Source organism: Dendrobates tinctorius, unplaced genomic scaffold, assembly GCF_039654945.1.
Source record: "Dendrobates tinctorius isolate UK_male_01 unplaced genomic scaffold, ASM3965494v1 ptg000015l, whole genome shotgun sequence".
Lineage (NCBI taxonomy): Eukaryota > Metazoa > Chordata > Amphibia > Anura > Dendrobatidae > Dendrobates > Dendrobates tinctorius.
Window position 1 is genome coordinate 34,652,807 of NW_027361683.1, and position 25,669 is coordinate 34,678,475.

A 25,669-nucleotide genomic window follows, 5' to 3' on the forward strand; every position below is an offset into this window, starting at 1 on the left:
TTCTCAAACTACAGACTCTAATGTACTTGTCTTGTTGCTCAGTTGTGCAGCAGGGCCTCCCACTTCTCTTTCTACTCTGGTTAGAGCCTGTTTGTGCTCTCCTCTGAAGGGAGTAGTACACACCATTGTAGGAAATCTTCAGTTTCTTGGCAATTTCTTGCATGGAATAGCCTTCATTTCTAAGAACAAGAATAGACTGTCGAGATTCTCATGAAAGTTCTTTTTTTCTGGCCATTTTGAGAGTTTAATGGAACCAACAAATGTAATGCTCCAGATTATCAACTAGCTCAAACGAAGGTCAGGTTTATAGCTTCTCTAATCAGCCAAACTGTTTTCAGCTGTGCTAACATACTTGCACAAGGTTTCAAGGGTATTCTAACCATCCATTAGACTTCTTACACAGCAAACACAAAGTACCGTAAGAACACTGGAGTGATGGTTGTTGGAAATGGGCTTCTATACACCTATGAAGATATTGCATTAAAAACCAGACGTTTGCAGCTAGAATAGTCATTTACCACATTAACAATGTATAGAGTGTATTTCTGAATCATTTAATGTTAGCTTCATTGGAAAAAACTGTTCTAAAAAATAAGGAAATTTCTGCGTGACCCTAAACTTTTGAACGGTAGTGTACGTGTTGACAAACCACAAAACTTCTGGGAGAATGTCCTATGGACAGATGAGACAAAAATGGAACTTTTTGGCAAGGCACATCAGCTTTATGATCACAGATGGAAAAATGAAGCATATCAAGGAAAGAACACTGTATTTACTGTGAAACATGACACAAAAAAACGCCCAATACTTTATATAGGAAAAAAGGCAGGAACCTTGATGAATAAACCGCCATTAGAGTAAAGATTCCACTCCATAAATACTTGAGGAAAAGAGAAAAAAGGAGTAATGGATTCAAAGATAGTAAGTAAAAAGGTACAAAATTTTATTTAACACATGCACAGACAAGTATCATGTAAATAGCAAAAAGTCATAGGACACAATCAGGACAAACCAGGAAGGGGAGAATAAAACGCCGTACAGCAAACTGTCCAAGAGCAAAGCAGCACATAGGATATCATACAGAAACAGCCATAATAAGTATTTTAGGCCACAATGGGCACATATACCATAGGAAAGGGTTAATCTGCCAAGAGGAGAAAAGGTAGTGCTTACAGCAATGGCTGTCAGTACTGTCCACAAAGCCATAATGGAAACATGTAAAGTGGATGCGGGCAGCTTACCAGGTGGTGCACAGATAACCAGATCCAGAGGGCAACCCCCGATGTGCGTTTCACGCTCAAACGGGGCGCTTTCTCAAGGGGAAACATGAAGGAGGCTCTGTTATGTTCTGGGGCTGCTTTGCTGCATCTGTCACAGGGTGTCTAGAATCTGTGCAAGGTACAATGAAATCTGAAGACTATCAAGGGATTCTAGAGAGAAATGTGCTGCCCAGTGTCAGAAAGCTTGGTCTCAGTCGCAGGTCATTGGTCTTGCAACAGGATAATGACCCAAAACACACAGCTAAAAACTCCCAAGACTATCTAAGAGGAAAACATTGGACTATTCTGAAGAGGCCTTCAATGAGCCCTAACCTAAATCCTATTGAGCATCTTAGGAAAGAGCTGAAACATGTCGTCTGGAAAAGGCAACCTTCAAACACGAGACAACTGGCGCAGTTTATTCTTGAGGAGTGGGCCAAAATACCTGTCGAGAGGTGCAGAAGTCTCATTGACAGTTACAGGAATCATTTGATTGCAGTGATTGCCTCAAAAGGTTGTGCAACAAAATATTAAGTTAAGGGTACCATCATTTCTATCCAGGCCTATTTCATAAGTATTATTATTTTTTTTTAATTCTTGGAAGCATGGTTGAAAAGCAATGTCTGACTTTCATTTTCATAGATTTTTGATTATTACTTTTGTCAGATTCAAGTTATTTCTGTGACCATTGTGGGTTTTGCTGTCATTAAACAAGGGGTACTAACAATTTTGACCACGTTTGTATTGGGTACGAGTACAACCAGCTATATTTGACTCAGAAACACACCGACTTTTCAGGGAAAAACATACTTCAAAAGCTGCTGGTGACTGGGCAGATGTCACGGGGCAGTAGGGAAAAACAGATGATGTGGAACTGGGGCCCTTGAACTGCCCCTCAGGCTAAGGGGGTGCCCTGTCTTTCCTTAACTTGGGGGTACACTTAAAGGTAGTGAGGCCCAAGTCCCCGACCTGTCCCTGTCTCCTGTTTAGCCCTGAGCTAAACCACCAACCCCCTCCCCAGGAGGTGAGACTGGGAAAAAGTGTACCACCCAAATAACTCAAAGGAAAAATACAACAGACAGGGTAAAAATAAACCAGAACAGCTTGCTCTGCTGCAATGCTCATGGACATCAGAGATAGCACTTGACCACAGCAAACAACTGAAGCACCACAGAACTCACCTCCTGAACTCCAGCTTGGCTGGTCTCCCAAGAGAAAGTAGAAAGTGTATAACCAACAATGATTAGCAGCACCTGAACTCCTTTTATAGGGAGGGGGAGAAGTCACCACCTGCATAAATAAACACATGCAGTTTCCATGCAGTAACCCCGGCGGCCACCGGGGGGCAAAAACTCATATTAACCCCGACGACCAAAAAAGGAAAAAAGGGTTTAAATATGAGGAGATCCAGATCTGAGAGATCCAAAAAATGGATCATGACAGCAGAGCTGTAGACTAGTCGGACTAGTGGTTCCCCAGCGGCTTCTTCCAACCCAATGCCCTGCTGGATGTGTCAGCTGTCAGGTTCCCTTTAGGTACACTAAGGGTGCTGATAAGAATTATAAATATCATTAAAAATATATCAACAATTGTATATTTTAAATATTGTATACTTGTATAATTGTATATTTTAAATAGCCCTCTTTTTACATAATGCAAATAGTGACATCTAAAATATTTATATATTCTGGTATCCCCACAGTTGTTAGTACCCATACAATAAAGTCAGCATGTTATTTTAAAACGAATCTGTTACCAGGTTTTTACTACCCCATTTAAGAGCAGAGTGGTGTGAAGACAGAGACCCTGATTCCAGCAATATATCAGTTACCAGGCTGCTTACTGCAGTTTTGATAAAATCCCTGTTTTATCTGCTGCAGACCTAGCAGTTCTCTGAATGATGAACCCTGTATAACCCCCCCCCCCCCCCACACACACACACACACACACACACACACACACACACACACACACACACACACACACACACCACTGATTAGCAGCATTCTGCTTATGCAATCAGTGATCGGGGTGGGGGCCCACAGAGCTTATAAATATGGAGGTCTTATCTAGTAGCAGGTTTACTAGTCCTCTAGTGATAATCAGCCCAGTAAGTTACACATCACTAGATCCAGAGTCTCTGTCTCTACATTATGATGCTTTCAGATTAAGTGGCAAAATCCTTGTGACAAATTCCCTGAAAAGTGATCACTGAAAATAACAGCTGCAGAAATCTGTCGTCATTTTGTCTGTTGGCTATAGTGTAATCAGGCATAATTATTGTCTGTGATGTGTAAGGCCGGTTTCACATTAGCGCATTTTCAGCGCGCGCACGGCCGGGGGTAGCTCCGCCCCCGAGCCGGCTCTCTGCCCGGCGTGCCCGCCCCTTCCTTGTAGCGCCGCCTCCTAGCGGACAGCGGCGCCTGCGATCGGCGCACCCTATCTTTAGCATAGGGTGCGCCGATCGTGCGCAGGCCGTGCGCTAGTTGCGCTTTGACCTGCGCTGCGCACTTTTGACGGTGCGCCGTGCGCGCCAAAATCCGAAAAGTTTGATTTTGGCGCGCACGGCGCACCGTCAAAAGTGCGCAGCGCAGGTCAAAGCGCAACTAGCGCACGGCCTGCGCACGATCGGCGCACCCTATGCTAAAGATAGGGTGCGCCGATCGCAGGCGCCGCTGTCCGCTAGGAGGCGGCGCTACAAGGAAGGGGCGGGCACGCCGGGCAGAGAGCCGGCTCGGGGGCGGAGCTACCCCCGGCCGTGCGCGCGCTGAAAATGCGCTAATGTGAAACCAGCCTAATACTGATTACCTGTCTGCATGTGTAATGTTGTCTTATATATTCACCAGCTTGAAGAACATAGAAGTCTCTTCTCCAACTAATTATGAAGTCCGAGTTAGAATGTTGGCTGCCCCCATAAATCCTTCTGACATAAACATGGTTCAAGGTGAGATGTTTTTACAAAAGGGAAGTGTAAAGCAATGTGTCACTAGTGTGTGTTGATTGTTTATTGAGCTGTCAGTCCTACAACCGACTTCTCATAGAAGCAGAAAAATAATCTGGATTACTTACCGGTAGTGCTCTTTTAATGAGTCCACGACAGCACCCACTTGGAGAGAGGGATCCGCCCATAGGAACAGGAAACCTACAGAGATAAAAGAGGGCGGTCCGCCTCTCCTCCTCAGTTGGATTTCCGAGTACCCGGAGGACCGCCATTATTTGACCATTTCAATATTTTAGTTTATCAATTTTTACAACTAAGAAGGTGTATATACATTATGTTAACTTCTAGGGAGGGTACTGAGCGGGTGCTGTTGTGGACTCATTAAAAGAGCATTACCGGTAAGTAAGTTACTCTTCGCCACGACAGCACCCACTTGGAGAGACTTTCAGAGACCTTCACCTGGGAGGGACCACCGTGCCGAGGACCGCTCTACCAAAGGCTAGGTCAGATGAGCATGATAAATCAAGCCTATAGTGATTATAAAAGGTAGAGGGCATTGACCAAGTTTCAGCCTTACATATAGACTCGATTGCGACGTCCCCCCCTCTCTGCCCATGAGGAAGCCATAGCTCTGGCGGAATGTGCCCTGATACCCTCCGGAGGATCTTCATTGCTCACGGAGTATGCCAGACCGATCGCGTCTCTGATCCACCGAGACAGGTTACCCCTTGTGACTTCATACCCCTTCTTTTGGCCCTGGAAGGAAATAAATCGAGATCTACTCTTCCTCCAGCTGCTAGACCTCTCGATGTATTGTAATACTGCTCTTCTAACGTCTAGTGCATATGGAATTTTTCTTCCTCTGGATTAGAAGGGTTACTAAAAAATGAAGGGAGGTGGATCTCTTGCGACCTATGAAACTTCTCTGCTACTTTTGGTAGGTATGAGGGGTCTGGTTTTAATATTAGCTGATCCTGGAATGTTAACAGGAAGGGGGGGTCTATTGATAGTGCTTTTATGTCGCTAACTCTTCTGGCTGAAGTTAGTGCAACTAGTAGTACTGTCTTGAGAGATGGGTGCTTAAGGGATATTGAGTCTAACGTTTCAAAGGGGGGACGTGTTAGGGCATCTAGTACCAAATGCAAGTCCCAAGGAGGAACTTTGGGTATGTGTACCGGTTCGCTCCGCTCACAGGCCGAGATGAATCTGGCTATCCATCTATTGCCTGCCACATTATAACTATAGAGGGCCCCTAGAGCAGAAACCTGGACTTTTAGTGTGTTAACAGATAGTCCTAAATCTTTCCCTTTTTGTAGCACCGATCCTAGAGTTTCTATCAGGATTTCTCTAGAGTCGGGAGCTGTGTGAAACTCTAGGAACTTCCTCCATACCCTGGTGTAAATTTTTGTAGTAGCCAATTTTTGAGACTGCAGGAGAGTATTGACTAACCCTTCCGTGAATCCTCTTGCTCTCAACATTTCCCTTTCAAGTTCCAAGCCGTCAAGTGGAGATTGTCCACTTGAGGATGGAAGAATGGCCCCTGAGAGAGGAGCTTGGGGGTTGAAGGAAGCACCTGGTCCTGGTAAATGTCTGTCACTGACATTGCTTGCAGGCATGAAAACCATGGCCTCCTGGGCCAGAATGGTGCTATTAAGATTATTAATGCCTTCTCTGCCCTGATCTTCGTGATGACCTGCGGTAGTAGTATGATTGGGAGAAATGCGTATGCTAGCTTGAACTGCCACGGGGCTTGGAGAGCATCCAGAATTTCCGGACGGTCTGTCACGTTCAGAGAGGCGAACCTTTGCACCTGCCTGTTTTCCCTGGTGGTGAAGAGATCTATTTGGGGAAGGCCCCATAGTGACACAATGCGTGTGAATATTTGCCGGCTCAGGCATCACTCCTTGCCGTAGTGTATGGCGGCTTAGAAAGTCTGCTTCCGAATTGTCTCTTCCTCTTATGTGGAGGGCCGAGAGGGACAAAAATTGTTTTTCGACTAAGAACAAGATCTTTCTTGCGGAAGACATTAAGGCGACTGATCAAGTCCCGCCTTGCCTGTTCAGATATTATTATTATTATTTTTTGTTATAGCGCCATTTATTCCATGGCGCTTTACATGTAAGGAGGGGTATACATAATAAAAACAAGTACAATAATGTTAAACAATACAAGTCATAACTGGTACAGGAGAAGATATGCGACCACTGTGGTGTTGTCTGAAAGGATTCTCACGTTTTCCCATTGTAACTGGAAGAAAATGATATAATGCATGACTAACCGCATTTAGCTCTTTCAAGTTTGAAGAATCCTGATTCTCGCTTATATCCCACAGGCCTTGGGAGAAGGCGCCTCCCATATGAGCCCCCCCATCCTGTGGGGCTGGCGTCGGTAGTAATTATACGGGAAGGCGTTATTACCCATGGTACTCCTCCCGATAGATTATCATCCTCTAGCCACCACGCTAGGGAGGTTAGGACCGTCTGGGATAAGGTAATTTTCTTTGTCAAATTCCCTCGGTCATGGGTTTCCTCTAAGAGAATTTGCTGTTGTAGCTCCCTCATGTGGAACTGGGCCCACTGAACTGCCGCGATGCAGGAAGTAAGGGACCCCAGGAGAGACATTGCAACTCTCAAGGACATGCACGGCCTGTCTATTGCTAACCTGTCCTTCATTTTAATCGCTGCAATCTTTACCTGTGGCAGTAGGCATTTTTGGTTTATGGAGTCTAGTTGGAGACCCAGGAAGGACTGGACGGATTGTGGCTCGATTCTGGACACCTAGAGCCTGTAGAGACAAGATTTCGTCAGCAACTCGTCTATTACATTGTCGAGTTGAGTTCCCTATTATTAAAAAGTCATCCAGATAGGATATTATCACTGTGTCCTTCTGGCGTAAGAAGGCCATCACTTCCAGCATCACCTTTGTAAAGACTTGTGGTGCGATGGAAAGGCCGAATGGCATGGCTGTGAACTGGAGATGCTGTATGGTGCCATCGAGGGAGACCGCCACTCTGAGGTATTTCTGATATCTGTAATGGATGGGAAGATGATAATAAGCATCTTTCAGATCCAAGCCCGCCATCATACAATTGGGGAAGAGGAGCTTAATTGTAGATCTAATAGATTCCATATTAAATGTATGATTTATTATAAATAAATTTAGCTTCCTCAAGTTGATTATAGTCCTGAATGAGCCATCTGGTTTAGTCACCAGAAAAAGAGGGGAGTAAAATCCTCTCCCTTCCTGTCCTTTAGGCACATGGACCAATACTTTTTTATCCAGCAGACTCCGAATCTCTAGGGCCCGCTGTTGGATTGGCGAGCTGAGAGATGTTATGATAATTGAGTTGCGGGGAACGTGGTGGAACTCTATTTTTAACCCTTCTCTAACAATGCCCAGAACCCAAGGGCTGGCTGTGACTTTTTCCCATTCCTGAAGAAAAAATTTTAGTCTTCCTCCTACTGGAGGGACTGGCTCCTTAGCTCCTGTCTCTGCGGAAGGAGGATCCTCTAAACATGGCACCTTTGCCCTTTTCTTCCTTTGTGGCCCAGCCATTTTGATTTTTCGCTGGCCTTCCTCTGCCAAATGGTCGTCTCCTAAATGCCCTCCTATAAAATGGGAGAGAGGGGTTAGGGAAGCCTTTTTTCCTTTCCTTTGCCTTGGTAAGGATTTCATCTAAGGCTTTTCCGAACAAAAACTCACCCTCGCAAGGAATGGCACAAAGCTTTGCCTTGGATTGGGTGTCACCTCTCTAGCTTTTAAGCCACAGGCTACGCCTGGCGTTATTAAGTAAGCCTGCAGTTCTGGCTGCCAGGCGTAATGAATCAGCAGAAACATCCGCTATATTCACAGCCGCGCCACGGATCAATGGAATAGCGGCTCGTAGTTTGTCTCTGGAGATTTTTTGGTCTATTTGCTGGTCTAGTTGATCAATCCAGACCAGCATAGAACGAGCTGTGCAAGTACTAGCTATTGCTGGTTTAAACGTGCCGGTAGCTGCCTCCCATGCCCTTTTTAGTGAGGCATCAGCTTTTCGGTCAAGTGGGTCTTTTAGAACCCCTGCGTCCTCCACTAGTAAGGCTGATTATTTTGAGGTGGAGGCGACCGCTGCGTCCACTTTCGGGACTTTAGACCATGTTGACAACTCCTCGTCGCTGAAGGGGTACCTTCTTTTTGAGGTTGAGGGGAGATAACCTCTCTGGTTCTGCTTCATTCTCCCTTTCCTTCTTAACCAGAGCTTTTATAGCTGGTATAACAGGAAAGGCTCTCCTCTTCCTATTAGTTAGTCCTGCAAACATAATTTCTTGTGTTTGTTTGCAGCTCCCTTGTCTCTGTGCACCCCATGGTGTTCCTCACGGATTTAACCAAGTTGTCCATGTTCTCTAAGGGGAAACCCGAACGCCCCTCCATATCTGAGGAAGATGATGATGTGGATGCATTGGAACTATCAGAGACTATTGCTTCGTCCTCATCAGAGTCTAAGCTAACCGCAGTTGGTTTGTTAGTCTTTAGTACTTATGGGTATGCTACTAGGCTGTGTTAGGGCCTGTAACTCTTCCCTTATTACGGCCCTTATGTCTGTGGCTGATGTTGATGCCTGGTTTGCTGTTTCATTAATGCATTTTTTGCATAGCCTTTTTTGTGTAAGAGTCCGGTAGGGGACGTGTACAAAGGGCACATTCTTTATTTTTTGATTTCTCTTTTTCCTTAGCCTGAGGTGGGACGTAGCGAAGGAGAGAGGGAGAAAGAGAAAGGTATTTATCAGCTTGATAGGCAGAGAGTCGTCCACTCACCCAGAGAAGTTGTAGGTACCGGATCAGGAGGCTGAGAAGGAGGCTTGTTGGCATGGCTTCTGTGGCTTCTATCCGAGGAACCTCGGCGCGAGTGATCCTTGGATGTCGCTGTATCACCTGCTTGGGGATGCGTGTCTTGTCCTGGGGAAGACATGCTTGTACGCAATAACCATATCCCCGAGGTTTTTTGTAAGCCCCTTCATTATGCCGGTACCTCCCCCTCCAGGTGCGCCTGCTTGTCTTAGGCGTGGCTAATTAGTATGCGTCCGGCCTGGAATACAGCTGTCGGCCCGCTGTGTAAATTAACATCGTCCTTTTTTTTTTTTTCTTTAGGAGGGGGCGGGGAGCGCTCCTGCATGCCTGCGCGTGGTCTCGCGATACTTTCCCCGGAGCCACGCATGCGCCCGGTGCTGAGGAACCTCCGGTAACCCGGAAGTTCCTCCTTACCCTTTCCTGTCGGCGCTGCATTTGCGTCCCCTCCTGGACGCTGAAGCCTTTAGGAACGCCGGAGGCTACCACCATCTCCTCCGGTTCCGCGCTCCCACACGGACCGGGATGGTTCCTCCCCAAATACTGGTGGCGTGTAGCTCTGCAGGGGAACCCCGGTCGGCCTCACCCGGAACCAGCGTTTCGGCCTCGCTGCTGCGGCATCAGTCGAGGAGGGAGTCGGATTACAGCACTCCCCCGTCACTGCTTCTGGACCGGAACCCCTGCCGTTCCCACAGAGACTGCACAGGCGGTTCCTTGGCCCAGATATGTCTGTAGAAGAATCCTGCTTTTTCCCACACGAACAGGAAACCATCTGAGGAGGAGAGGCGGACCGCCCTCTTTTATCTCTGTTGGTTTCCTGTTCCTATGGGCGGATCCCTCTCGTGGGTGCTGTCGTGGCGAAGAGTAAAAGGTAAATTATAATTAAAGGGGCTGGCCACTACTTTACATGTCAGTTTCATGTGAATTTCATGTGATTCAAGGGAGTCGGTCATCAGTGTGACACATCAATCTTATTGAGAATTTCACAAGAAAAACAATGATGTGCTTGGTTTTAGCGTAAATTTATTCTTTCATGAGTTATTTACAAGTTTATGACCACTTATAAAATGTGTTCAAATTGCTGCCCATTATGTTGGATTGTCAATGCAACCCTCTTCTCCCACTCTTGACACAGTGATGGCAACACCACAGAAGAAATGCTAGTCTAAGGGGGTCAGATTCCTTGTAGGAATGCTCAGACCTGACACCTATAATGTGGTGTTGCATCATCTTGCTGGAAAAACTCAGGGAACGTGCCATCTTCAGTGCATAAAGAGGGCAACACATCATCATGTAGCAATTTCAGGTATCCTGTGGCATTGAGGTTACCATTGATGAAGAATGGCCCCACTATCTTTGTACCCCATATACCACACCATACCATCAATTATGGGTGTCAGGTCCGAGCATTCCTACATGAGCAGTTTCCTGGAAAGTGGATTGGTCGTCGTGGGACAGTTGATTGGCCACCAAGGTCTCCAGATCTGAACCCATTAGACTTTTATCTTTGGGGTCATCTGAAGGCAATTGTCTATGCTGGGAAGATACGAGATGTGCAGCATCTGAAACAACGGATACTGGAAGCCTGTGCTAGCATTTCTTCTGCGTGTTGCTATCAGTGTGTCAAGAGTGGGAGAAGAGGGTTGCATTGACAATTCAACACATTGGGCAGCACTTTGAACACATTTTATAAGTGGTCATAAACTTATAAAACAATAAATTTACGTTAAAACCAAGCACACCATTGTTTTTCTTGTGAAATTGTCAATAAGTTTGTGTCACATGACCCTCTTCACATTGGAAAAAATAAAGTTCTATCCAAAATGGCCGACTTCAAAATGGCCACCATGGTCACCACCCATCTTGAAAGGTTCCCCCTCCCATATACTAATGTGTCACAAACAGGAAGTTGATATCACCAACCATTCCCATTTTATTTAAGTGTATCCATATAAATGGCCCACCCTATAGAATGCTGCATATCAGCCCTGAAAGGTGATGTCCGTATCTTATATCGGTCTAAACTGCTGACAGGTTCCCTTTAAAGTGCTGTGTGCAGGTGGCAGGGGAGTGAGCAGATAGGTCCATCAGGTTTTCTATCTGCTCACTCCCCTGCCACCTGCACACCGCACTTTAACACGATGTTGATGTCATCCTAATAATTGATTCTAGAAATTCAACACAAAGGACTGGGTGAATGCTCCATTCTTTGTTCTCTTGTGTGCCATACATTTAAAAGCTGACTGGTCTCCCGACTTGAGTTTAGGGGAGGCGGGACTGGGAGAAGACACCGCGAACCATCCCTTTGGATTAATGGCCCAAGTGTTGTCTCTGGTCTCCTTTTAAGTGTTTTCTCTGAATAACCACAGCATTTCATAGTAAAATATTCTTGATTGAAATGACAGTTTATGTCCAATTCATGTTACATGTGGTTCAGGCAATATGTGTCATCTGTCATGTTGTCCACTATTTTATATTTGATGATGTATCCTTGTCTGATCGGTTGGGGTCCCACACCTGGCAACCCTGCTGATCGGCCGCCGTTACTGAGAACAGCTGATTGGCGGGGGGTGCCAGGTGTTGGACCCCTACCGATCAATGATAAAATAGTGGAAAACCTCTTTAAATTGTTGTGGAGAATCAGGACAGCAAGACCATCTTTTTTATTTGTACAGGTTTACAGTTACTTTTTAATTAAATAAACATTTAAAGGATTATACTGGATATTTTGGTAATGTCTTTTGCAGGGACCTATGCACTGCTGCCTCCGCTTCCAACAGTAGGGGGAAATGAAGGAGTAGGTGTGGTAGCTGAAGTTGGAAATCATGTGTCTTCAGTTCGGCCTGGTGATTGGGTGATTCCAGTGGATGCCGGTCTAGGTAGGAAAGATAACGGAACGCCAAGAAACTACATACAAGTCACCATTCTTTGCTTTTTATTGAATAACAATAATTTCTTTTTTAGCTCGGTAATGCTATTAAACCCCCCCAAACATAGAAAGACCAAGAGCACAAAGTTTTTTCAAGTGTATTGACATAGCTGTGCACCACTGTATAGCTAGCGATCTGAAATGTTTCCTTTGCCTATTTATGCAGTTGTCTTTCAGATCTCCGCGCCCTTAATATCTTGATGTAAATGGTGGTTGTTAATCCGTATTTCTAAGCATGTTTGATACATTTTCTGTTATTTAAGACAAATTTCAGTTAGGTCAATAGAACCATGTCTAGATTAAAGTTGATTGATCACTAGAATTTACAAACTGCATTTATTATTAAATGGATCTGATGAGCCTGGTGTACTTAATTTTGATATCCGTGTCAAAATGGCTGTCTAATCCTTTCTGACTCCTGATTGACAGCTCTTCAGTGTCTCTTCTGCTGCTGTTGAGCCTCCCAACTGCACAGTGCAAGCTGCTGTCGAAAATCAGGCTGGATGGGCAGACATTGAATATAGCTGTACTCATAAAATGCTCATTTTAATTGGTTTATACAGCCATTCTTACATTAATTTTCCTTGTAAGTATATCTGCTTCATTAGGTTGAAGATATCGATTTCATAATACGTACCGTTTGTGTTGTGAACACTGCTGACAGATCTGCTTCATATATACATTTTTTTTATAAATTAATAATTCCACCAAAAGAAAAAATTCTACAAAAATATCTCTAAAACATATCATCTTCGATATAAAACAGCAAAAATAATAAAGCAGAGTAACTCTAAAAAGTACTAGAAAATGACACTAGAAGACATACAGTAGTTTGAAAGTGTTTGCCCCCTTCCTGATTCCTATTCTTCTGCATAAGTTTGGATTTCTTTTTCCCTTAACCCCTTAGCGACTGCCGATACACCTTTTAACGGCGGTATTTAACTGTACTAAAACCACAGCGCCGCTAATTCACGGCGCTGTGGAGAAAGTGAATAGTACCCCCAGTGTCGGATTTTCTCCGGGGTCTCGGCTTCCGGGGGTAGCCGAGACCCCAGAGAACATGAATCGGTCGGTTTTTACCGACCCCGCTTTTGCGATCGCCGTTATTAACCCTATAACAGCGACCGCAAAAAACAAAAAAGCCGCGATTGTGCATTAAATTTCTCTTTGCTCTGATGTGATCGCACATCAGAGGAGAGAGAACTAGGGTCCCCCATTTCCCCCCCGGTACGTCTCCTTGGTCCAGGGTCCCCTCCCGGTGGTCCCGCGTCCCTCCGGTGGGCGCCGCCATCTTGGATCCGGAGAAAATGGCGGGCGCATGCGCAGTGCGCCCGCCAGGAATCTGCAGGCTCCGGCTGGCAGATTCCATTCACTCATTTTGATCACGATGATAAACTATCATCGTGATCAAAATAAACTAAATACTACATAATCCCCCCGTTTATCACCCCCTTAGTTAGGCCAACATACCGAAATAAAGAAAATTTTTTTTTTTTTTTTTTTTTTTTTTTAGTTTTCCGCTAGGGTTAGGGCTAGGGTTAGAATTAGGGTTAGGGCGAACTAGGATTAGGGTTAGAATTAGGGTTAGGATTGGGATTAGGGTTAGGGGTGTGTTGGGGTTAGGGTTGGAGTAAGAATTGAGGGGTTTCCACTATTTACCAACTTTGGGGGTCTAAAAATTGGGTCTAAAAAATCACTTTTGTGGAAATAAAAAAGACTTTATTTTCACGGCTCTGCGTTTATAAACTTCTGTGAAGCGCTTGGGGGTTCAAAGTGCTCACCACACATCTAGATAAGTTCCTTAGGGGGTCTAATTTCCAAAATGGGGTCACTTGTGTGGTGTTTCCACTGTTTAGGCCCATCAGGGGCTCTGCAAACGCAACATGATGCCCGCAGACCATTCCATCAAAGTCTGCATTCCGAAATGGCACTCCTTCCCTTCCGAGCTCTCCCATGCGCCCAAACAGTGGTTCCCCCCCCCCCCCCCCACATATGGGGTATCGGCGTACTCAGGACAAATCACACAACAACTGTGGGGGTATGATTTCTCCTGTTACCCTTGTAAAAAAAAAAAATTGGGCGAAAAGATCATTTTTGTGGAAAAAAAGGATTTCTTATTTTCACGGCTCTACGTTATAAACATCTGTGAAGCACTTGAAGGTTCAAAGTAATCACCACACATCTAGATAAGTTCCTTAATGAGTCTAGTTTCCAATATGGGGTCATTTGTTGGAGGTTTCCACTGTTTAGGCACATTAAGGGCTCTCCGAACCAGGGCTGTGGAGTCGGTAAGCCAAACCTGCGACTCCGACTCCTCAATTTCCCTTACACCGACTCCGACTCCACGACTCCGACTCCCACACATATTGCTTATATTTAAGTGAAAAATTTATTGTAGTACAATGTGAACCTCAGACATTTAATAATTTTTATGATCCAATAATCAAGATATTTAGATAGAACAGAATATATATTGGTGTACTACCCGGTTTTCATTCTTTTTGGTACAGATACGATATGGATAGACAGATATGGATAAATGGATGGATAGAGCAGATTTCTAATCTGCTTTTGATATTGAAAACATTATCTATGAGCTCAAAAACCTTTCAGGTGATGCGGTTTTTTAAAAAGATGATCAGCTTTTGCAGCTGAAAAACGTATCCTCAAAAAACACAGGAAAAACGCTGTGTGTGAATGTAGCCTTAGATCAGGAATAGAACAGCCATTTATAGGACATTTCATAACTTTCCCAAACTCCTATGAAAAAATATTCAGCACATCCTGCATTGAATTACTGTACCCAATTTATTATATATTTTAGGAGTCGGAGTCGGTCCATTTTATACCGACTCCGACTCCACCAAAATGAGCACCGACTCCGACTCCACGACTCCGACTCCACAGCCCTGCTCCGAACGCAACATGGCATCCAATCTCAATTCCAGCCAATTCTGCGTTGAAAAAGTCAAACGGCGCTCCATCCCTTGCGAGCTCTGCCGTGTGCTGAAAAAGTGGTTTACCCCCACATATGGGGTATCGGCGTATTCAGGAGAAATTGTACAACAAATTTTGTGGTTGATTTTCTCTTTTAACACTTGTGAAAATAAAAAAAATTGGTTCTGAAGTAAATTTTTTGCAAAAAAAGGTTAAGGCTGTGTGCCCACGTTGCGTGTTAAAACGCACACTAAAAACCGGACTCCTTCCCAGAAATCGCGCGTTTTTTTCCCGCGCGATTTCACCGCGATTTTACCGCGATTCTGTTCGCGATTTTGCCGCGATTTTCTCAAGCACTTTCCAAGCGATTTGAAGCATCGCTTGGAAAGTGATTGACAGGTTGGTCACACTCATCAAACATAGTGTTTGACGAGTGTGACCAGCTCTATACTATTGAGGCTGCCTATGCGGCATCAATAGTAAAAGATAGAATGTAAAAAATAATAAAGAAAATAAAAAAAATCGGGTATATTTACCTTCCGACGTCCCGCGCTGAATTCCCGGGCATCAGTGTTCCCAGCAATGCCTTGCGAGACCTGTGATAACGTTGGTCTCGCGTTGCTATAGCGATCTCGCGAGACCACGTCATCACAGGATCTTGCCGCAAGGCATTACTGGGAACGCTGAGGCCGGGAATGCAGCGCGGGACATCGGAAGGTAAATATACCCCGATTTTTTATTTTTTTATTTTTTATTTTTTTTTACAGGGGTATGGTACCCAGGGCCTGGAGGACAGTCTCCTCTCCTCCACACCGTGGGTACCAACCGCACATGAGACGCTTATCTTCCCGCATGGTGGGCATAGCCACATGCGGGAAGTAAGCGATTCTCATGCATTCCTATGGGTGCGGAATCGTGGCAATTCTTTGTGATTCCGCACAAAAGAATGACCATGCTGCGATTTTTTTTTTTCCGCGATGTGATTCCGCTGCGGAAAAAAGCGCAGCATTAGCACAGCATGTGCGGAATGCCATAGGAATGCATGGGGGGCGTTCTGTACATGATTTTTAAACGTTTTTGCGCCGAAAATCGCAGCAAAAACGCTTAAAAATCGCATCGTGGGCACATAGCCTCAATGTTAATTTTTTCCTTCCACATTGCTTTAGTTCCTGTGAAGCACGTAAAGGGTTAATAAAGTTCTTGAATGTGGTTTTGAGCACCTTGAGGGGTCTAGTTTTTAGAATGGTGCCACTTTTGGGTATTTTCTGTCATGTACACCCCTAAAAATGACTTTAAATATGACGTGGTCCATAAAAAAAATGGTTTTGTAAATTTTGTTGTAAAAATGAGAAATCGCTGGTCAACTTTTGATCCTTATAACTTCCTAACAAAAAAAAAAATTTTGCTTCCAAAATTGTGCTGATGTAAAGTAGATATGTGGGAAATGTTATTTATTAAGAAATTTGTGTGACACATCTCTCTGATTTAAGGGCATAAAAATTTAAAGTTTTAAAATTGCAAAATTTTCACCATATTTCCATTTTTTTCATAAATAAACACAAGGATTATCGAAGAAATTTTACCACTAACATGAAGTACAATATGCCACGAAAAAACAATCTCAGAATCAGCGGGATCCATTAAAGCGTTCCAGAGTTATAACCTCATAAAGGGACAGTGGTCAGAATTGTAAAAATTGGCCTGGTCATTAAGCTGCAAACTGGCTCTGTCGCTAAGGGGTTAATAATGACCTTATTTGTTTGGTAATCTGAAACATTTAATTGTGGTAAACATACAAAAGGATAGGAAATCAGGAAGGGGCAAACACTTTTTCACACAACTACAGGTAAAACATACATGTATAAAGTGCATGATTAAAGTTTGCGCACAGTGAATTGTATAAGAAATTTCACCTTGGCTGTCTAGCAATAATAAAACAATCTTTTTTTACACTTAGTTGTGTATACAGTGTCCAAAGAGTGTGTGCAGCTCAGCTCTCCAACGCACGTTTCGCCCAACTTCTTCATGTCCACCTTAATGTACTGACCTACTGCCGATTTCACCAGATCCAGCTCCGTTCTGCTCCTTCTTCTCAGTGACTTTGCCGATCTTCAGACTATATCACTCTATGCTTTATGCATGAGCAGGAAGTCTTTTACAGTACAAGTCTGTGGAGCCTCATTCTGATGCAACATAGCTTTACATTGGAAAAGCCACTTCCAGACAACACAGCGCAGCGTGATTCGGACAGTCTGCAGATCAGTGATGTCACTCAGAAGAGGATCGAAACGGCACTAGATCTTGGAGTAGGCATCAGTAGGGGAGTACATGAACACGCACACTACACTACATACCCATATACACAGATTTATTTAAAAAACTGGGAAGGCTTCTTTAACTCCTAGAGGATTACATACACTGGTTACAATTATTTCCACTTCTTAATTGTAGTTATGCCTGTATGTATCAGGACTGTGGAGTCTGAGTCGGTGTCTATTTTGGTGGACTCGGTATAATATGTACCAACTCCTAAAATATATAATAAATTGGGTTCATTAGTTCAGTGCAGTTTGTGCTGTAAATGTTTTTATAATTTGGGAAAGTTATAAAATGTCTTATAAATGTCTGTTATGTTCCTGATCTAAGGATCTCGGCTTTTAGTTGAGATGAATCTGTGCTGCACTTTATGTACATGCTCAGTAGTGAGGCGGTACTGGTGCTTCAACTTATGTACATGCTCAGTAGTGAAGCAGGGCTGGTGCTGCACCTCATGTACATGCTCAGTAGTGAGGCTGTGCTGCACCTCATGTACATGCTCAGTAGTGAGGCTGTGCTGCACCTCATGTACATGCTCAGTAGTGAGGCTGTGCTGCACCTCATGTACATGCTCAGTAGTGAGGCTGTGCTGCACCTCATGTACATGCTCAGTAGTGAGGCTGTGCTGCACCTCATGTACATGCTCAGTAGTGAGGCTGTGCTGCACCTTATGTACATGCTCAGTAGTGAGGCAGTGCTGGTGCTGCACCTCATGTACATGCTCAGTAGTGAGGCGGTGCTGCACCTTATGTACATGCTCAGTAGTGAGGCAGTGCTGGTGCTGCACCTTATGTACATGCTCAGTAGTGAGGCAGGGCTGGTGCTGCACCTTATGTACATGCTCAGTAGTGAGGCAGTTCTGGTGCTGCACCTTATGGACATGCTCAGTAGTGAGGCAGTGCTGGTACTGCACCTTATGTACATGCTCAGTAGTGAGGCGGTGCTGGTGCTGCACCTTATGTACATGCTCAGTAGTGAGGCTGTGCTGCACCTCATGTACATGCTCAGTAGTGAGGCTGTGCTGCACCTCATGTACATGCTCAGTAGTGAGGCTGTGCTGCACCTCATGTACATGCTCAGTAGTGAGGCTGTGCTGCACCTTATGTACATGCTCAGTAGTGAGGCAGTGCTGGTGCTGCACCTCATGTACATGCTCAGTAGTGAGGCGGTGCTGCACCTTATGTACATGCTCAGTAGTGAGGCAGTGCTGGTGCTGCACCTTATGTACATGCTCAGTAGTGAGGCAGGGCTGGTGCTGCACCTTATGTACATGCTCAGTAGTGAGGCAGTGCTGGTGCTGCACCTTATGTACATGCTCAGTAGTGAGGCAGGGCTGGTGCTGCACCTTATGCACATGCTCAGTAGTGAGGCAGTGCTGGTGCTGCACCTTATGTACATGCTCAGTAGTGAGGCAGTGCTGGTGCTGCACCTTATGTACATGCTCAGTAGTGAGGCAGTGCTGGTGCTGCACCTTATGTACATGCTCAGTAGTAAGACAGTGCTGGTACTGCACCTTATGTACATGCTCAGTAGTGAGGCGGTGCTGGTGCTGCACCTTATGTACATGCTCAGTAGTGAGGCAGTGCTGGTGCTGCACCTTATGTACATGCTCAGTAGTGAGGCAGGGCTGGTGCTGCACCTTATGCACATGCTCAGTAGTGAGGCAGTGCTGGTGCTGCACCTTATGTACATGCTCAGTAGTGAGGCGGTGCTGTGGAGTCGGAGGTTTGACTTACCGACTCCACAGCCCTAGTATGTAGTGCAGTTACTAAATGTAGACCGGAGTGTTGTCATCATTCACTGACCACAAAAAAGAATCTTGAAAATGGTGAGGAACTGTGATTCAAAATACAATAAATAATTTACATTACAGGTGTTATCCTGGACTTTTATATTTTACTATGGGGCTAAGAACTTACAGGCAGGTAGTTGCAGACTGCTTGCCTGTTGTGCCCAGTGCCGATCTCTGGTGGCTCAGAGCAGTCACAGATCTCTCCTGATGACGATCTGCTGTTTCATTTCACCTCTTGTCAACAGAGAAACTCTTCCTCTCCCGGGTTGCTCTGTCGACTTGGGATCACTGCCAACATAACGTTTGAAAGCTGAATGAAAGCCAGCTCCCCGCAGTTAGGCAGCAGGGAGCCGTCTGTCAATCAACATGACATCGATAGTGATGCCACATTGTCAGAGCAGAAGAGAAGAAGCTGCTCTATCTACGTGACATCACCAGATGCCGCAGAATCACCGTCAGGAGCAGTCTTTGACCACTTTGAGCTAGCAGAGATTAGCAGCTACCTGCGTGTAAGTTCTTAGCCCCAGGTAAAAATAAGTAAAGTCCCAGATAACCCCTTTAAGCAGTTTTCTGTGAATTAATCTATTGTAGAGTAGGGAATGTTAACAAATAGAGAGAGCAAATACATTTCCTTAAAGGGGATTTCCGGTTTCGCAAAACCCCTTTTCCCATCTGCAGTTTGTTTTAAGAAACAAACAGTGCTTTACTCACCCTCCCCGGACCCAGTGCTGAGTCTCTGGCACTGCTTCAGTGTCTGTTATTATCTGAGGCACTGACGTCACATTAACATCGCTGCAGCCAGTAAATGAGCTCGGCGGCTTGTGCCATCAACTGTGGCAGAGCTCTCTGATTGGCTGCAGTACTGTCCACGGGACCTGGGGAGGATGAGTTAAGTCTGGTTGTATTTAAAATAAACTAGATAGGAGGTTCCAAAACCAGAAAACCTTTTTTGGCTTTCCAGCTGCTCCAGTGCCACCTCTCTGGTGGTCCTTGCTAGAACCATAAGTGTTCTCATCTTGTCCATAAGTCATCTGACAGCTGGAGCCAGTTGCAGGAGCGGTCACAGAGTCAGTGGGTAAGTGATTATTTATTTGAAATTCCAGAAAAAAAACGAATTTTGTGTGGTTTTGTTTTTTTAGTTGGGTTAGTATCTACAGTGTTTATACATTTATACTTATAAAAAAAAAATGTATAAACACTGTAGATACTACACAACTTAAAAAAAATGGCATTGATCCAGAGGATACAACGAATTTATAAGTGTAATAATGAGGAAGATGTGATAATTAAGACATGCTGTTTCTACCTTTAGTCTGCCCACGTGGTCACCCATAGATCCTTGTGCCACTTTGTGTGTAGGTGTTGTTGAGATACATCTAAGTGTCCCTTCTTCCACTCAGGTAAGCCCCATCGACATTGTAGTGATACATTTTCTGCATCAGTGGAGGAAGGGCATGCGTTGGATTTCTTGTGAACGTTGTATCCAATGAGCCAGAGGCAATGAAATAGAAGCAGTATTTCATAGCCATATCATTGGTACCTGGTACTGTTACTGAAATGGCTGCATGTGTTCACCGCTCAAGCAACTTACTTTTCGGCTAAGTTGTAGACACCCCATCCCTATATGCCAGAAGCAGTGATCCGGATGAAGGCATATTATCCTGTTTGTTGGTCATGTCTTGCTGCACACATACAGCATCGTTACACTTTTCTTTGTTTATTCTATCATTCATTCATTTTTGTCTTATTTAATTTTATCTTTGCAAAGAAATTGGTGAAAAATAATGAAAAATATTTTCCAAAATAACAACACCTTGATTTACAGGCACATGGTGTACAGAGGGCTTATTCAGTGAGCAGGCCCTGGTGCGGGTCCAAAGTGACATATCTGTGGTTGGCGCAGCGACTTTGAGTGTTAACCCTTGCACTGCTTACAGACTTCTCTCTGATTATGAGACTCTTCGACCAGGTAAAAAGCAGCGAGCTGGAAATATTTAGAACAACCAACTGTATGTCGTAGAATGTGTTTTCCATTAACTTCCTTTTGTCATCCTTCCTAGGGGACACGGTAATACAGAATGCCAGCAACAGTGGCGTTGGACAGGCTGTTATACAGATTGCAGCTTCTTTGGGTATCACTACTATTAATGTTGTACGAGACCGGTATGTTTATAAAGATACTTTTTGATATCCTGAAAATAATAAAGTAAATGATGAGCATAACTAACTCATTAAATATGTGCAGGCCAAATCTCCATAGCTTGGTGGAGAGACTTCGGGAATTGGGGGCCAACCATGTGATCACTGAAGAACAGCTTCGAAAGCCAGAAATGAAAGATCTGTTTAAGGTAAAAGAAACCTCCACATCTGATCTGGAGACTGCCGCATAAATTACTATCCCCATAAAAGCTACATAAAAGTTGTCTAAAACCTGGTTTCTGAGATCTGCTGATCAGTCATGACCGGGTACTTGAGTGACATGTTTGAGAACTATGTGTTTCACGACTGTTAAGACAGCCACAAAACTGAGGGATTTTCTCACGTACAGTGAGGGGAAAAGGGTATTTAGTCAGCCACCAATTGTGCAAGTTCTCCCACTTAAAAAGATGAGAGAGGCCTGAAATTGACATCATAGGTAGACAACAACTATGAGAGTCAAAATGAGAAAACAAATCCAGAAATTCACCTTGTCTGATTTGGTAAGATTTATTTTGCAAATATATGATGGAAAATTGGTATTTAGTCATTAACAAAAGTTCATCTCAATATTTCGTTATATATCCTTTGTTGGCAATGGCAGAGGTCAAACTTTTTCTGTAAGTCTTCACAAGGTTGACACACACTCTTGGTATGTTGGCCCATTCCTCCATGCAGATCCCCTCTAGAGCAGTGATGTTTTGCTCCTGTCACTTGTTAACACGGACTTTCAAATCCCTCCAAAGGGTTTCTATGGGGTTGAGACTGGCTAGCCCACTCCAGGACCTTCATATCCTTCTTCACTCCTTCGTTGCCCTGGCGGTGTGCTTGGGATCTTTATCATGCTGAAAGACCCATCCACGTTTCATCTTCAGTGTCCTTGCTGATGGAAGGAGGTTTGCACTCAAAATCTCATTATACATGGCCCCATTCATTCTTTCATGTACACGGATCAGTCATCCTGGTCCCTTTGCCGAGAAACAGCCCCAAAGAATGATGTTGCCACCCCCGTGCTTCACGGTAGATATGGTGTTCATTGGATGCAACTCAGCATTCTGTCTCCTCCAAACACGACGAGTTTTGTTTCTACCAAACAGTTCAACTTTAGCTTCATCAGACCATATGACATTCTCCCAATACACTTCTGGATAAGGCTAGTTTCACATTTGCGCTTTTTAGCGCAGCGACGGCCTGCGCACGGCCGCCGCTAAGCCCCGCCCCCTGCCGGTTCCCTGCCCGCCCCTTCTGGTCATCGCCGCCTACTAGTGCACATGGGCGTTTGCGATCTGCGCACCCTATCTTTAGCATTTTGCCGTGCGCTGCTCACTTTTGAAGGTGCGCCCGTGTGCGCCGAACGCAGCATTTTGCATTTCGCCGCGCACGGCGCACCTTCACAAGTGCGCAGCGCACGGCAAAATCCTGCCGTGCGCAGGCCATCGCTGCGCTAAAAAGCGCAAATGTGAAACTAGCCTAATCCAAATTCTCTTTAGCAAACTTTAGATGTGCCCGGACATGTACTGGCTTAAGCAGGGGGACACGTCTGGCACTGCAGGATATGAGTCCCTGGTGGTGCTGTGTGGTACTGATGGTAGCCTTTGTTACGGTGGTCCCAGCTCTATGCAGGTCATTCACTAGGTTCCCCCATGTGGTTCTGGGATTTTTGCTCACCATTCTTGTGATCAATTTGACCCCACAAAGTGAGATCTTGCGTGGAGCCCCAGATCGAGGGAAATTCAGTGGTTTTGTATGTCTTCCATTTTCTTATTATTGCTCCCACAGTTGATTTCATCACACCAAGCTGCTTGCCTATTGCAAATTCAATCTTCACAGCCTGGTGCAGGGCTACAATTTTGTTTCTGGTGTCCTTCTACAGGTATTTGGTCTTCACCATAGTGTAGTTTGGAGTGTGACTGTTTGAGGTTGTGGACAGGTGTCTTTTTATACTGATAACAAGTTCAAACAGGTGCTATTACTACAGGTAATGAGTGGAGGACAGAGGAGCCTCTTAAAGAAGAAGTTACAGGTCTGTGAGCCAGAAATCTTGCATGTTTTTGTAGGTGACCAAATATTTTGCACTATAATTTGCAAAATAAAGCTTGCCACATCAGACAAGGTGATTTTCTGGATTTGTTCTCATTTTGACTCTCATAGTTGTGGTCTACCTGTGGTGTCAATTACAGGCCTCTCTCATCTTTTTAAGTGGGAGAACTTGCACAATTGGTGGCTGACTAAATACTTTTTTTCATACTGTATGTCAGGTAATCCCCGCAAGTTTTGTGGCTGTCTAACGGCCGTGAAACATTTTACTCGAGCACTCGCGATACTAAGCTGCAAACTCGAGTAAAAGCTCATCAGTACTGGTGACAATTTAATGTGTATGGGGGCATTCCAACTCTAAGAATTGAGTGGTTGAAAGTCAAATACCCTCTTCTTATATTTTCAGTGGAGATAAGCTGCTGACTGAGGTATGGCAGCAGCGTTCTCTTCTTTGCCCATTGAATGCATATGAACACTTGGTCAAGCCAACTGTTTATGTAGACAGTGAAAAAGATGGTGGTTAGTTGAGCAAGTGTTTGAGGAACAGGTGTTTCATGGCCATATTGGGAGACTACAGTCATTGATCTGTTTCTTACAGAATTGCCCACGTCCGCGATTGGCACTAAACTGTGTTGGTGGAAAAAGCACAACTGAAATGTTGCGTCATTTGGAGTAAGTATAATCATCTTCATTATTGGAATAGCATAAGGGTGTAGTTGTAATTATATTATTTGTCTGTATTGTTTCATGGTAAAATCGGACCATAAAAATATATGTGAAATCTTTTCTAATTCTATATCTAATAGACCAGAAAAAACTAGCGCAGATTAACTCTTTGTATTTGATAGGTGACTAAAGATTAAGGTTTTTTTAAGTCACTCTTTTTTTAATTGTCTTGTGGTATTCAAAACCGTTTTTGGGCCAAACTTGTTCAAAAACGGAGCATGTGGTTCTTGAATTTGGTACAAAGTGAGAAAAATGTCTTCAAAGGGGTTGCCAATATCGATTTGCATACGGACAGCCACATTCCGACTAGACATATCCATACTTGCTTAATTCACTTGCATTAAGGGCGGCCGCATACGTCTGGTCGGCGCATGTATGCAAATCGCATACTTGCAGGTACACTCTCTGCATCGGAGAATCATGACATCGCACAATATACATGCTATGTGGCGAATCCCAAGTCTGCAGTCAGGCTGGAGTACAGTTCTGTGAAATGTAACCATTTGAAAAGTTGCAAATAAACGGGCAAAAATATCTGGAAACCAAAAAAATAAGGGCCCAAAGGAATGATGAATTGGCTTCTATGTTTGTCTTAGAAATTTTAAGCAAATAGGAAGCATAAATAATCTAAAAAAGAAATGTCATGCCCATCATAAGGTTGTAGTTTTGTCATTAAACAATATTGATCACCTAGCCACCACTGGGACCCTCACAGATCATGAAAACAGGCTCCCTTATGTCTCTTTTTTTAATTATTGCAGTGGCCACATATGCTGACTATGGCGCTATTTATTGTTTTTGGGACTAATGGAGCATGCGCTCAGTCTCATATTCTGTGTGTGCAGCCATAACAGTTGTCCAGTATTAAGATACCAGCCTGCAGTCACTCTGTGATGTGAGGATTCTTGGGTGCCGTGAGTGGTTGGTGTTTAACCCCATATATGTGATTTGCATACATGCAGTCACTTGCTGATATAGATGGGCACGGCCTCATTCAATGCAAGTGTGAATAAGGCCGGGTACAGTCTAGTCGGTATATGGCTGGAAATATGCATACTTGCGGTTACTTGAGTGTGCACTATGAAGAATTGTGAATCATCACAATCATATACAGTAACTACAGACTTGTAGCATAAGACCGGACAACCCCTTTCAGCATTAGATGGCTGTCGGCCGAATTATACTTATACTTTGGTTGACTATTGGGCTGATCATTCAGCCAAAAGGTCACTGTCTTTCCCATACACAGAAGTGGTCAATCTGCCAAACTCTCCTGTGTTTTTTCTAAAAAAAATTGCTGACGGCTTATCTCCAGGACATCAATTCATTTGGCAGTCCAAAATCGGACATTCCCTATCAACGTCTTCCTCAACTATTAAATGACCGGTGCCCCCATACACATTAGAGTGTAGGCCGAACCTGTCATTCTCAGTTCTCTCTGTTCGGGCGACACTAGTCTGTGTGCATGTGTAATTTATGCTCATTTCAGATGGAGAACACAGTACGCCCATTTTTGTGGTGGTCACAGCAGTCACACATTTATTACATATCCTGTATCAGAGGCGTGTGAACCAGAGCTATTTATTCCAGTTTGGATCTCCTCTGCTGATGTGTGTGTGCTTCTGCTCCTGATCTCCATGCTGGCTGAAGGAAGTGTGATCTTGTGTCATTGGATGACTATGTACACACAGCATTTCTTGAGGAGTTTCTGGA

General features: G+C 44.3%; 1 protein-coding gene across 3 annotated transcripts in view; it reads left to right on the forward strand.

The window, feature by feature from the left end:
* MECR (mitochondrial trans-2-enoyl-CoA reductase) overlaps nt 1-25,669 on the forward strand; it is a 74,498-nt gene that overhangs the window by 15,870 nt on the left and 32,959 nt on the right. For all 3 annotated transcript variants that reach the window (XM_073563410.1, XM_073563425.1, XM_073563417.1), the window contains exons 2-7: nt 4,106-4,203; nt 11,771-11,902; nt 20,823-20,966; nt 21,058-21,160; nt 21,243-21,345; nt 23,829-23,902. In XM_073563410.1, the coding sequence (XP_073419511.1) occupies nt 4,106-4,203; nt 11,771-11,902; nt 20,823-20,966; nt 21,058-21,160; nt 21,243-21,345; nt 23,829-23,902 (654 nt within the window). The remainder of the gene's footprint in view (nt 1-4,105; nt 4,204-11,770; nt 11,903-20,822; nt 20,967-21,057; nt 21,161-21,242; nt 21,346-23,828; nt 23,903-25,669) is intronic.